We start from the raw sequence: 14,831 nt of genomic DNA on the forward strand, positions 1-14,831 counted from the left end.
ATACAGTAACTAGCATCTTTTCACATCCATTCGCTTTGGCTGAAGATAATTCAGGAGTGTGAGATTGAGATATCACTGTGTCAAATATTACTTCATTACACTAGCACCCAAAATACATATTATACAGCCAACTATGTTAATAAATGGTCTTATTGTTTTGCTATCTGGCAAGATTGTGAACCCCTTATTCACACTAGTGAGCAGTAACTCACATGACTAAGTAGAGTCCTGTTTAAGTCACTGGAGCTACTTGCGTGAGTAACTGCTCACCAATGTGAGTAAGGGGTTTACAATCTGGTCTATAACAATTAGATTGATTTGACTTCAGTGGACTAGTCATGATTATAATAACGATTACTCATGTGAGTACTTCTTTTCAGGTTTATATTCCTGTTCTTTTAAAAAATATCATGAGAATTATTATAAAGTAGGCAACTTTTATGGCACAAAAATCTCCCTACTTTGGAACTGTTAAGTTTAATCAGATCTTTTGGTAGTTTCAACCTATTTTTAAAAAGAACTTGCTTTGATGTGTTTCAATAGGGTGGGCAGGGCATTGCTGTCTGTGCCATCAGTGACAGCCTTGGTGGGTAAGAAGGGAAATATGTCAAAGCTTCCCCTTCCTTAACTCTCTCAAACTGAAGTGTAAACCAAAAGCTTTTAGCAGAACTCAGTGGAAAATCTCTCATTGAATACTGTGGACAATAGGTGTGGTCCTTGGGGCACTAGTGCCATGTGGCCTTCATGGCTTGATTTCAGATCATTGTGAAAGATAGAACCTATCAAGAAGATGTTATAAAAACATTCTGATTTTTAAATTAGCTTCTCTGTCTGTAACTCATATCAGAAAGCAGTTCTGAAAAATACTACATTCGACAGAGACACTTGGCTAGCTGATTATTTTAAAATTACCCTCCATTTCACCGGGGAAAAGAATCATTTTGTCTGGATAATGACATTTGTGCAGGACTATCATGAAAAAGACATGTTGGTGTTGATTTGAATCAGGTGTTATGCTGAAATACAGCAAAACAGGATAATGATATCCTCAGGAGCTATAGCACTACTGTCGTTATATTAAATAGGATGTCAGATAATGATCTCCACAGGAGATGCCTTTTTACCCTACATGTATTTAATACAACTTATCTTTCATTTTGTTCAGGGCAAAAATGATACATTTTGAGCATGTAGTTTCAAGAGGAAACAGAATAATCTGATAATGTATGTGTCATATGTCAATTCAGCAATACTTGTGGAATAGCACAGCTATCTACGGATGGTGCTATGGTGTTTAAGAGAAAATGTAAACACTAAGTTTAATTAGTGAAAGACTCAGTGTGATAAAGAATATAAAGCATGCCTCAGGCTTGCTTCTGTCACTCATTTGCCATCTGTAATCCAAACAACACCTCTTACTGCATAACAGGCCAGTTGTAGCTCTGAGGCACTAGAAAAGGTTTGGTTTCATGAGTGTTCATGTTGCTCGCTAATGTGCTTCTCAGTATTAATATCCTGTTTTTAAAAGATTGCTTAAAGTTACCCTATTTATACTTGTGACAGCTGACCATTGCATGGACCCCAAGTCTGTTTGCCTAGTTTCCTATTAAAAATATTCAGTGAAAAGAGTTTTCCATGTCCGGAATCTTTTCACCCTTTGATTATTTAGCTCTTAAATGTGCACCATCATTTTTGTTCTGACATAAACATATCCATTAAAAGGACATTTTCAAAGTATTTCTTGTCAATTGTAAAATCATATTTCTCCTCCCACTCTCTATGGTTTATAATAATCCATTGAAAGATTGAAACTAGATAATGTGTTTTCTTAATCTTACCATTTAATGAAGAAGAAAGTTGTTTACTGGGACTGAAAATAGGGAGATCTGGGTTATAGTCCTGGCTCTACCACCGAAGTACTCTATGATGTTAAGCAAGTCATTTAATTGCTTTCTCTTGGTTTTCCCACCTGTAAAATGGGGCTAATAATACATACCGACTTCATGGGGGTGATGAAAAGGCTTAGTTCTTTAGTATATCTAAGGTTGCTTGAGATCCTCTGATGTAAAGTGCTCTATAAGTGGGGCCTCTCTGAACTGATCCAATGACTACTACACTCTTCTCCTTCGATCCTTTCTCAAGACTCAGCTCTGCTTATGTGTCTGTGGGAAACTGGCACCTGGGAAAGGCTACGTAGAAGACCACTAGTGCTTCCTTATGTCTGTTTACATATTTATATTCTGGAAAAGAAACAAACCTATAGATGATCTGAAAACAAGTTATGCACATACTAGCCTAAGTAACTGTGTTCTTGTTACTGTTACCCTTTTCCTTCCTCCCCTTTTCACCTATTGTTACTCTCATTTGCTGTGTCCAGTCTTAACTTAGACTCTCATTCTACAATGTGATATGTTTGGGTGGACCTTTCCACCCACATCCATTACTGTGCAAGATCAAGGTTGCAAGCTCTTTGAGGCAGAGATTGTGGAAAAAAACACAGGAAAAAACAGCTGTCAGCACAATGAGGCCCTGATCCTGACTGAGGCCAAATTAATAATATCAAAGGGCACATTATTATTTATTTATTACAAACTGGCAAGTACAGGCTAATCATAAATGGCTTTCCCTATGTGAGCTCAAGAATGGATTTGACAGCACGGATGAGGAAGAAAGGAGAGACAGAATGCCTGAACACATTCTCCCAGTTAGGACCTTAACTACGACCACCCCTGCACACCCCATCCCAGCACAAAAACAAAAAATGGAGAGCTTCCATCTTTTTTATCGTTCCATATTTCACCACTCCCATTTTAGCTGCACTTGACTGCTGAGTAGGCATAGACATGGACGAGGTTGGAAAGGGGATTGAAGAGGGTGACAAATCAGGATTTGCAATTGTGGAGATATACACGTGATCCAAGATTTTCAAAAGTAGCTAGTGATTTCAGTTTTTGGGTGCCCAACTTCAGACACTTTAAAGGGGCCTGATTTTCAAGGGACTTTCTAAAATCCAGGCCTTTTAACGTCTCAAGGTGGGACCCAAAATGATTTAGTCACTTCAAAGTTTGGGTTTTGGAGGGATGGGGCAAAGCTTTCACCAATTTATTGAACTTAATGCTGAATAGATCAGCAACTCTTGCAGTTTCTGGGATTCACAACCTGCCAAGGCTTTCACGGCTGTAGAGGTCATAGGTTTTTCCGCCAGATTAAGGCCTGTGGGTGCAAACATGTATAGCTAATCCTGATAAATAAGATGGGAAACATTTAGAAAATTACCACAAATACAGTTGCATACAGATCTTCTGTGAATGGTTTTAGATGCCTTGATCCATTACATACTCCATCCCTTTCTCTAATGCTAAATCATTTGCCTTTTCAAAGCACACAATTCTTGTCTTGGTGAATGATGGGATTAAGGTAGTAAAAGGGTGACACTGAGTAGTTCAAAAAATCCCGATAAATACAGCTTATTGAAAAAAGGAAAAACAGTTTTGTGAAAAAATTTGACGTTTTGAATTTTTTCCAGAATTTGAAACAAACTTTTTGCAATTTTTTTAATTGATTTCTTGAATTTTCAAATTCTCCCCTTTTTTCCTTTTCCCCCCATAGTGCAATAAAACTGATGATGATGATATAACGATCAGACTTGTTTTTTAATTTTCTTATTTTCCTTTTGCTCCTTTAACCTTTCAAAACTTCTCCAACTTTTCAAAAGCCACTGAGAAACAGAACTAGTTTCAAGTATCAGAGGGGTAGCCATGTTAGTCTGTATCCACAAAAACAATGAGGAGTCCGGTGGCACCTTGAAGACTAACAGATTTATTTGGGCATAAGCTTTCGCAGGTAAAAAAATCCCACTTCTTCAGATGTGGGTTTCATTTAGTTTCATTTTTCCTCAGTAACCTTGCAAAAGTTGAAGAAGTTTTGAGAAGTTAGAATCACACATGGAAAAAATTTTTAAAAGTGAAGAAACCCCAATACCTAGATATCATTTATTCTAGTTTATTCATTTACGAAAAGGCAGATGGGGAAAAACCCAAAAATCAAAATGTTGAAAATGGCAATTTCAATGAAGGTCTAGAATTTAAAACAAAAACAAAAAAACTCAAACAAACAAACAAAGCTTTTTGCAACAGGGTTTTCATTCTGAAAAAGGTAATTTTTCATCAGAAAAAGGTTGGACTTAAAAGTTTTGATGAGCTATACAGTAAAGCTCAAAATGACAATAAATGTACATATTTCTAGTTCTTTCTAGATTGTGGATCTGGTTTTATGTCAGGCACTTTGCTAAAGTAGTATTTTATTATCTGTATTGTCCTGTTAGGACATAGGTGTGTAGTATAACATAGGGCTCCAGGTTGAGTACATTTGCTTAAGACAAAGAGGAAATAAAAGTCAGGCAAACTCCATGTTTCCTGACTCTTTGAGGTATTGATGCACAGCTGTTTACTGCCTGAAAGCCCAATCCATTTAAATCAATGAGTTGGATCAGGCCATGAGGGAGGTGTGAATCCCAGCCATATGAGGGGCTAGTCAAGTTGGGGGATCCCAACATGTTGATCCCCTGCATGTTGTACTCTCTGCACTAATTATCTGTTCTTGTCTAGCTGATGGCTCTTTACCAAACCCCTCTGTCTCCTCTTCCCCCACCCCCGTTTCCCAACCACCAATATTGTTCATATATCTGCTTTCCATACAATCATATGGAGGTAACATGGAAGCCCAAAACACTGATCCAAAGCGGTGCACCAGCAGACTAGCCAGTCCTTGGCCACCCAAATTGTGTATGTCATTAACGCCTCATTTATATGCTGAAGTGAGTGACAGGAGAAGACTACAGCTTGAGTGGTACAAACACTTAGGCTATGTCTATGCTATGAGCAAGGTTTGGGACTCCCAGCTCATGTGCACATACGTGCCCTAGCTCTCGTTGAGCTAGCATGCTAACAATAGTAGTGTAGCTATGGTAGTGTGGGCAGCGGTGAGCGGTGGTGCAAGCTAGCCATGTCAAGTGCAAACTGCCTGAACCCCTTTTGTTTGTACTCTGTATAAGAGCTAGCACAAGTATGTGTACGTGAGCTGGGAATCACACCCCTAGCTCGTAGTATAGACATACTCATAGGTATATAATTGTATGTGTCAGTAGTCTCTGACATCCAACAATCCCTAAACCCCTCTGTCATTTCCACTGTGAAGTACCATGTAACATGTAGGACCAAATCCTGCTCACCTTGCTCATGCAAGTAGTCCTGTTGACCTCACTGAGACTACTCATGAGTAATTGGAGCAGGATTTGGCCCTTTGTGTATCCACAACCGATAGGGTTGCCGGTTTGGGGTGGACATATTCCTGGAGGTTCCATCACATGACATAATCTTTAATTAAATATTAATCATGGAATCCTAGGGTTAGATAACCCTTGCGGTCCCTTCTACTCTAATAACCCCCTGCCAAGATACAGGATTTGTTGTATCTAAACCATCTAAGATAGATGGCAATCCAGCCTCCTTTTGAAAATTTCCAGGGAAGGATCTTCCACAACCTCCCTAGGCAGTCTGTTCCATTGTCCTATTGTTCTGACAGTTAAGAATTTTTTTCCTGAGATTTAATCTAAATCTGCTGTGCTGTAGTTTGAACCCATTGCCTCTTGTCTTGCCCTCTGTGGCAAGAGAACAGTTGTCTCCATCTTCTTTATGGCAGCCTTTCACGTAAGAGAAGACTGCTATCATGTCCACCCCCAACCCTTAATATCCTCTTTTCCAACTAAATATACCCAGTTCCTTCAGCCTTTGCTCATATGACTTGCATTACATCCCTTTGATCATCTTTGTCACTCACTTCTGGATTCTTTCCGGTTTCTCCACATTCTTTCTTTACATTGGTGATCAAAATTGGACACAGCACTCCAGCTGACACCTAACCAACACCAAGCAGAGCAGTACTATCACCTCCTGTGACTTGCCTCTGTTAATGCAACCTAAAATTGCACTTGCTTTTTTTGCAACAGGATCTCATTGCTGACTCATGTGGCGGTTGTGATTCACCATAACTCCCAGATCCTTCTCAGCAGTGCTGCTGCCAAGCCAGCTAATCCCCATTCTGTATTTGTGCCATTGTTTTTTCTTCCCTAAGTGTAGCACCTTACATTTGTATTTGTTGAATTTCATTTTGTTGTCTATAACCCAGTTCTCCAAGATCCCTCTGAATCGTAGCCCTATCCTCCTAAGTATTGGCAACCCTCCCCTTCTCCCCCGCCAGCTTTGTGCCATCTGCAAATTTGATCAGCATGCTCCCTGATCCTACATCCGGGTCATTAATAAAGATGTTAAACAACATCGGACCCAGAAGAGATCCCTGTGGAACCGCACTTGAGTTCTCCCTCCAATCCAACACCATTCCATTAATAGGTTTCAGAGTAGCAGCCGTGTAAGTCTGTATTCGCAAAAAGAAAAGGAGCACCTTAGAGACTAACAAATTTATTTGGGCATAAGATTTTGTGAGCTACAGCTCACTTCATCGGATGCATTCAGTGGAAAATACATTAATAGTTACTCTTTGTTTGCAGTTTAACCAATTATGTATCCACTTAATTGGTAGTTCCGCTAAGCCCACATTTCTCCATTTTACTTATCAGAATGTCATGTGGGACTGTGTCAAAAGCCTGGTTGAAGTCCAGTAATATTATGTCCACTGCATTCCCACTATCCACCAAAGTTCTCTAACCTTTAATTCCTGGAGACTCCAGGACAATCCTGGAGGGCTGGCAACCCCAACAAACAAAGGGAGATTTGTGATTGTCTGGCATGTGTCACTTGGTTGCCTCTATCCCTTCATGCTTTTCTGTACACACATCCCAAGTGGTTGTTACTATAGCTTGACGTCTCTGACTTGGAGCAGGGAGTGCTTAAGGGACATAAGGGGCAATGTAGACCATTTTGAAATGTTAAGTGGACTTTGCTTCCTTTTTGTTCTGGAAGTACTGCAAGTCTGAGCTACTCCTAGGATCTACAGCACATACTCCTGCACATTGGTACCAAACTGGGTTCTGAGGAGCAAAGAGCATATAGTGAGCCTTTTCCCAGTACATATTGAAAATATTATGTGCAGACGGGAATATGGCATTGTAATTTAGACACTGTCATAATCAAATGGCAATATATGATAATTCAATTAAACATACTTCTGAAAACTGAAAAATAACCTGACCTCCACAGTGCATGCACAAAAGTCCCCTGGGTTTTTACTTTTTCCAGTTGTTTGAAGTTGTTTCTTTTAGTTCACTAATAGATGTTGGAATTGGATATTTATCAATGCATCTATGTAGACTGAAAGAATAAGTAAAATATGTGAAAGTTCAAGGAAAACTACAGTGCTGCAAGCATTAAAATGACAATCAAATTCTTCATATTTTATGAAGAGCTAGTGCTAAATAAAAATTATACCAGTACATCCAATAGAGTGCAGTACTGTACTTCAATCTATAAACAGTATAAAGCTCAAACAAGCCTATTGTGTTAGGTTTGAATTGCATGCTTCCTAGTGTGTGTGAGTGCTTCAGAAAAAAAACCCAATACATTTCTCAAGAATCCTTTGCAATCTTAATTCTTTAACAAGATGTCGGTGAGTATAAGTTATGTAGTACTCTTACGGTTGAGATTTTTCTATTTAATTGACATCACAGTATTGTGTAGGCTGAAAAAAAGTGTGAGATGAGACAAAATGTAAATATAGCCCAGTTCTGTAGTTTACGATTAAAATTGTTAAAAATCTGTAATTTGAAGATGATTATTATTTTCTCTTGTAAATCAGTTAAAGATTTTCATAGGAAAAGTGTTATATAAGTGCTAAATATTAATATAAATATGTGGAGGATCTTATATACTACGGTGAAAAAGTTGTGACTAATAACATGTGTGTTAGTATTAAACCATTCTTAAGCTGTGTATTACAAGAGCTGATGTACAATTGGTGCACTATGGGACAAAGGTATTTACATGCCTAAAGATGCAGACAGGCACCTAGTGGGAAATCAGTGGAAGTTAGACAATTAGGCCCTTTTGAGAATCTGAGTAGGTACCTGTCTGCATCTTGAGGAGCCTACATACCTTTGAAAATTTGAGCCCATATGCTTTTTGTATTAAGGTAACGTTTAAGGTTCATTACCATCCATACATTTGTACTGGTGTCTGTAAGCAAAAGAGAAAGTAGTGTGTGCAGGTCTGTGTTTACAAGTAACGTCACCTAGTATTTGGAGAGTCTAGTTTTCAACATTAATTGGCCTAAAATATTGGGGAGTATTTCTGTACAAATATCCTGATCTAAAGTTCAGTTTTTCAGCGGGGAGTAGGGGGGTTCACACATGCCTCATCCATTCTTTATTGTTAGCTCTCTGCTTTTTTATGAATTGACTCAGTCCTTTGTGAAACATAAATCTTAGAGCACTTAGACCAAATTTCTGTATGAAAACGTAGGCATTTATTTGTGCTCTAAGTTAATATTAGCCTCATGAAATGTGCCAAAATAGTAATCGTATGGACTACAGATCTCTATTTAGAATATGTGCAGTACCATTGCAAACTTCTCCACAAGGGATATCTGGACCTTTTCAGCTTAAACAAATGTCTTCCAGGAAATCATTATCTAAATTTTGTCAGACTTTCACCAATAACTATACCTAAACCTAACACATGACAGCTTATTTTTAGTTTATATAGAAATATGAGGTTTGTGTTTATATGGCAAAAAGGATATTTATGTTTTCCATGAAGATATTGTTTATGTACATCACTTTAAACTGAGACTATGGCTATCTCATATTTGAGTGACTTGCACAATAGATTTATATCTCTAATATGAAATATGACAATCTCTGTTATATTAAGCAAGCAGATCAGATACACAGGTAAGCAAATTTTTTTGTGATTCACGACCAAGCTATTCAAATTTCAATTCAGTAAAAGAATCAACCACCTTGCAGTGGTTTTTCACTGGTAAATATGCCTAATTAGTTCAATATACTATTGATTATTGATTTACCATCTTTGAATGCCTGATCCAAATTCCATTACAGTAAAGGCAGATATTCCTTTGACTTCAAATTGTTTTAAATCAGGCCCATAGTTCTTTGACTTTCCATGTTACAGAGCAATGCCATCAGCTAATTTAATTTTGTACAATTAAATCTGCAAATATAGCTTCCAGTATTTTGTAAGATTTCTACAAAAGGCATGGTAGGGGTGCATGACTATGAAGGGATAGTGAGCGAGTATCTTCATGCTAGTGCCAACCTCTGCTTCTGATTTGGACAAAATAGCCATCCCCTTAAACCTTACGTAAAGTCGTGGTTAATACAGTACAATGGTTTTGTGTTCACATAGTGAAATCGTCATTTCTTTAAATACAGATAATTGTCTAGACAGAAGCAGTATTGAAGCTACCTCTGACTAGCGCAGAATGTGGCCTGAAAATGAAGCAACATATTGGCAATTTAATTAGGGATATGGAGCATTTTTCTGCTACCCCAAAAACAGAAGTGGGTCACAAGTGTTCCATCAACAACACTTTTCTAGGTATCATCCCTACTCTCAATCCTTCTGGAAGATACATTTGGGGAGTTTTCTGCAATTGAAGAAACAAAGATTAAATTATTCCTGTTGACTTTCTCTGTTTAATATTCCTTAGTGGTATAAGCATCAGGTGTGAATTCCCTGGAGCCACAGGTTCAAATGCTGCAGGGGTGGACTTGGCTATTCATCTCTCTGAGATTGGTAAATGGAGTTTTATTAAGCTTAGTGTATGTGAGTCATTTGAAGAAGACCTTAAAACCCAAGATCCATTCTGTGTAGATGCCAAAGACCCAAACCTGTGATCTTGTGTGTAAGGATAGAGAGGTAGTCCTTTTGCCCTGGGCCAAAATTTCCTTACTTCCTCTGTTGTGTTACATGCTCAGCACAAGTTGGCTGATGCCCTCAATGGTGTATAGCTGGAAGGCACTACAGTAGAACCTCAGAGTTACAAACACTAGAGTTACATACTGACCAGTCAACCACACACCTCATTTGGAACCGGCAGTAGGCAATCAGGCAGCAGGGACAAAAGTACAGTAGTGTATTAAACATAAACTACTAAAAATATAAAGGGAAAAATTAAAAAAAAAAGATTTGACAAGGTCAGGAAACTGTTTCTGTGCTTGTTTCATTTAAATTAAGATGGTTAAAAGTAGCATTTTTCTTTGGCATAGTAAAGTTTCAAAGCAGCTTAAGTCAATGTTCAGTTGTAAACTTTTGAAAGAACAGCCAGAACGTTTTGTTCAGAGTTACGGACATTTCAGAGTTACAAACAATCTCCATTCCCAAAGTGTTCGTAACTCTAAGGTTGTATTGTATATACACATGCAAAATACTACTATTGTTTCAGTTATATGAGTGCCTATTTTCATTTTCCAAGTGAACAAATGGGGATTTCCAATACAAATGTCATGGGATGGACAGAGGTATATGCTAGTTTTCAAGGGTCTATCTACCAAACTGCTCTTAAGATCCTCTTCAAGTTTTATCCATCAATGTTCTCTCTTCGTTGTAAAATTACTGAAACATAAATAAAGGAAGATACAGAGATTTTCACTTGCCTCTCTTCCATGTTCTAAAGCTTATATTTTCTTTGTCATTTTTGAATCAATTTGTCTGTCTTGATACCACAAGAATCAAAATAGGTCTTTGAGTCCTCTATGTTGGTGTAGAAAAGATTGGAGGCCCGATTCTCCTTCATTTTACACTTGTGTAACTCCCGTGGAATTTTTCCTGATTTACACCAGTGTTGAGTGTAAAGAGAACCAAGCCCTGGCTGTGAGTCGGAAAGAGTTATTATATATGAAACAGCAATGCTAAATATGTTCTATCGGTAACAAAGGGTTTGATGCTGCCATTGAATCAATCCCAAAGTAAGATACTAGTCAACCTGAGTAAAATCAGGAGAATCTGAACCTAAATTAACCTCCTGAACAGCCTCCTGAATGGTGTTATTTTTATAATATTTTTGTTTCTCAGATGATTCAGGCTTACGCTGAATTTTCCTGATAAGTTTCCCCCAGTTTATCTTTTACACTAGTGTACCAAGAGTCATCCATAGCAACCAGGATAAAAGACAGGGGATTTATAGCACATCTTGCAAGAAGTAGATGTTCCCTTTCTACTCCCCCAGGACCCACCCTGTTTTTTGATTAAAAAGTCTCCTCTGACTCTCCAGATGCTAAATATTAGGTTCTGTATTTTAGGTGATAGAAATTATTGCCACTTTCTGGGTCTGTGAAGATCACTTGACTGCTTGATATTACTGGTGGCCAAAACATTGTTTTACAGATGTTTTGGTGAACCTATGTTTCCTTTATGGGAACGTAATCTGGAAGGATTTGGAGTCATTTTAATATCTGGTTGGACATGTAATTTTCTGGCCCATTTATCTGCCCATAGGTCTCCACATAGAGGTATGTTTTGTTTGTGCTCTAACTAAAGATTTGACCTGTAGGAATTTGCTAGATATATGCTCTTGCTTCTGGTACTCTGGAAATCAGGTTTGCCACGGTGTGACTGTTTCCATATCATCTGGCAGACTGCATAGTCAGTGTACCTTGAGGAGTTCATAAAACAATGGTATTAATAGTGAGACTGCCACCTAATATATAAGGGGACACAGCATGAAAGTAGCATGGCCAAGTTAAGCAATGATGCACTCTGAATAATCTAGCAACTCTAGAAGACTAAATTAGTGCAATAGCTCTACATCAGCGAAAACATCCCTTTCTAATAAGGCTACTGCCTTGCTCTAGAACAGAGGTGGGCAAACTATGGCCTGCGGGCCACATCCAGCCTGCAGGACCATCCTGCCCGCCCTTGAGCTCCTGGCCGGGGAGGCTAGCCCCCGGCCCCTCCCCCACAGCTACACTGCCATGCGGGCAGTGGGGCTGCGAGGTCCTGCCACTCTGAGCAGCATGGTAAGGGGGCAGTGGTGGTGGTGGGAGGTTGGGTAGGAGGACCCGGGAGGGCAGTCAGGGGACAGAGAGCAGGGGGTGGTTGGATGGGGCGGAGGTTGGGGGGGATGGTCGGGAGGGAACGGGGTGGTTGGAAAGGCGCGGGAGTCCCGAGGGGCTTGTCAGGTGGCGGAGGTGTGGATAGGGGTTGGGACAGTCCGGAGACTGGGAGCAGGGGGGGTTGGATGGGGGTGGGGTCCCAGGGGGCCAGTCAGGGGGCAGAGATGTGCATAGGGGTTGGGGGGCTTGGATAGGTGTGGGAGACCCGGGGGGGCCTGTCAGGGGGCGGGGGTGTGGATAGAGGTTGGGGCAGTCAGGGGACAGGGATAGGGAGCAGGGGGGGGTGGATGGGGGTTGGGTCCTGGGGGTGCGCGGTTAGGGGCTGGGGCAGTCGGGACAAGGAGTGGTGGGGGGGGGGGTGGATGGGGGCAGGCTGTTTGGGGGCCACAGCCTTCCCTACCCGGCCCTCCATACAGTTTCGCACCCCAAAGTGACTCTCGGGCCAAAAAGTTTGCCCACCCCTGCTCTAGAACTCAGAGGAACTCATCTACTTGTGTTGAAATATTAAAGTTGTTTGATTGTTAATGACACCAGGATTTAATATCAGACACACAAGTCTCGTCTTAAACTCAATTTTCCTCTTACATACGTGAGAACTCATTGTTTATGTTGAAAAACAAGTTCTTGAACTTGACTTTTGGACTGACATGGCAGAATGTATATTCTATTATAGGATCACAACACCTACTTTGTCTCTTATTTACATTTGTTTTATACCAGAGGAACACTACTGATTTTACTCTTGATTTACTCTGGTGTAAGTGTGGGGAGAATCAAGTCTGTAGTATTTAGAGATGGAAAAGACCTATATGTTCACTCATTCCATCCCTCTGCAAGTTAGGCTATGTTCCACCCATTACGGGAGGTACAATATCATATATTAAATTGATACTACATGTTAAAATACAGTTAGCCAAAGCTGAGAAATATGACGTGTTCTATTGGTTAAAAATGAAGTCTTGGTAACATGTTGCTCATAATTTTGGTATATTGTTCTTAACATGAAGTCAGCTGTGCCAATTCAAAGAACCTGTTCTGAGTTTGTTTGGAAAATGCTTTAAAATGTATGTTTCTGATACTCAGTGGTATTTCATTAGCAGGTACATATTTATTCTGTTGACTAAAATTTGATGAAATTCTATAGAGAATAAATGTTGGGCCATCTAATCAGCAGGAAAGGGAGCTATATGAACTTATGCAAGCTGAGGATCTGGTTCAATATATTTTAGCCCAGTAAAATGTGCTTGTGTCCATAACAATGTGTATTGCATCATCCTCATTTGGCTTATTTTCTTGAAATTTCTGATCTATCTTTGTGTGTAGCTTAATTAAGAAAACAGGTTGAGATATTCATTATGAGCTTCATCTTTCAGTGAAATGATTTTTGCATATCATTACAGGGAAAGGAATGCAAATAGTCTGTGATTGTCCTTATTTAATTGTTATAGAACGTTTTATTGCATTCACAGCCAACTGTAGGGCTAATAAGACTGTAGGATTCACTTGATTTACATGCAGCTTAGACCTAAAATATGTAAATGTTGTAAAACTAGTAATGCGAGCGTTTCAGAATTTAGCTGGAACCTTGAAAGCTACGTCAATTGATAGAGGCCTGACATATGTTACTATGTCAAAATACATATAGATTTTTAAAAAATCATTTTAATATCATCAGTCATATTGCAGCAAGAAATGTAAATGTTCATGACATTACATATGGACTGCTCTGAAATGTTCTGACAATCTGCTACGTTTGAGTGATGTTTCAAGCCTGTCTTTTTTCTTTTTCTTTTTCTTTTTTTTTTTTTTTAACGAGTTTAAAAACACTGCTCATCTCTGTCATATGCTGTACAGGATGAAACATTTTCTTAGCAAGAATCAGACAGCCTGGGTGCTGCTGGAACACAGAGAATATGCCGCTGTCTGTTCAAAATGTAGCCTAATGAGCCAGACTAAATACAATGGACGATAGAGCTGTGGGAAAAGAAAGTGCTTTTGATGGATCTGTGTGGATCAACTGGAGCTTTAACCTCTAACTAGTTTTCATTTTTCATCTTTACAATTTCCATTTCCACTTTTTGTTGATATAAATTACATTTCAATGAATGGATCCTCCAGCCTATGTGACAGTTTTGTGTGCTCCGATAAGGAAACAGCAGGTTATGTTTGGTCTGGTTATTATCCTAGTAATCATTTTTTTGTTTTTTTTTCTCTTTCTTAGTCACGACCTATTCCCTCACACCTTACTTCAGCAGTAGCAGAGAGTATCCTGGCTTCAGCCTGTGAGAGTGAAAGCAGAAATGCTGCAAAAAGAATGCGGTTGGATAGACAGCAGGTACTGTTGTTTGGGGTCTACCACATCCATATTTAGAATTAATGGAGTGAGAGTAATTTACATAGAGTATCACACAGAGGGGTGGTACATCTCTTATATTTACTGTTAGCAAAAATAATTAAATGTCTATAGATTTTATGTTTTAAATAAATACATGAAAATGCCTTGTGTAGGTGTTTAGAAATGTGTTGAGCATATCTAGTGTGAATGGATGGATAAAAAGATTATCATACATCTGTGTGTAATAGTTGTGTACTTTATTTACTGTATGTGTGTATATTATATATACAAATAATATACATAATGTACAGTGCAGGCATAAAATATATATGTATATACAATTATATAATTATACTTTATATTATTTATATATGTATAATCTTCCTCTGTGTGTGAATTTATAAATATAAT

The 14,831-nt window shown here is 38.9% G+C and overlaps 1 protein-coding gene across 4 annotated transcripts in view; it reads left to right on the top strand.

Moving 5' to 3' along the window:
- Positions 1 to 14,831, top strand: part of NOL4 (nucleolar protein 4) — a 246,880-nt gene that overhangs the window by 191,482 nt on the left and 40,567 nt on the right. For all 4 annotated transcript variants that reach the window (XM_007058785.4, XM_007058784.4, XM_043539666.1 and 1 more), the window contains one exon: positions 14,307 to 14,420. In XM_007058785.4, the coding sequence (XP_007058847.1) occupies positions 14,307 to 14,420 (114 nt within the window). The remainder of the gene's footprint in view (positions 1 to 14,306; positions 14,421 to 14,831) is intronic.

Source organism: Chelonia mydas, chromosome 2 (genome assembly GCF_015237465.2).
Source record: "Chelonia mydas isolate rCheMyd1 chromosome 2, rCheMyd1.pri.v2, whole genome shotgun sequence".
Lineage (NCBI taxonomy): Eukaryota > Metazoa > Chordata > Testudines > Cheloniidae > Chelonia > Chelonia mydas.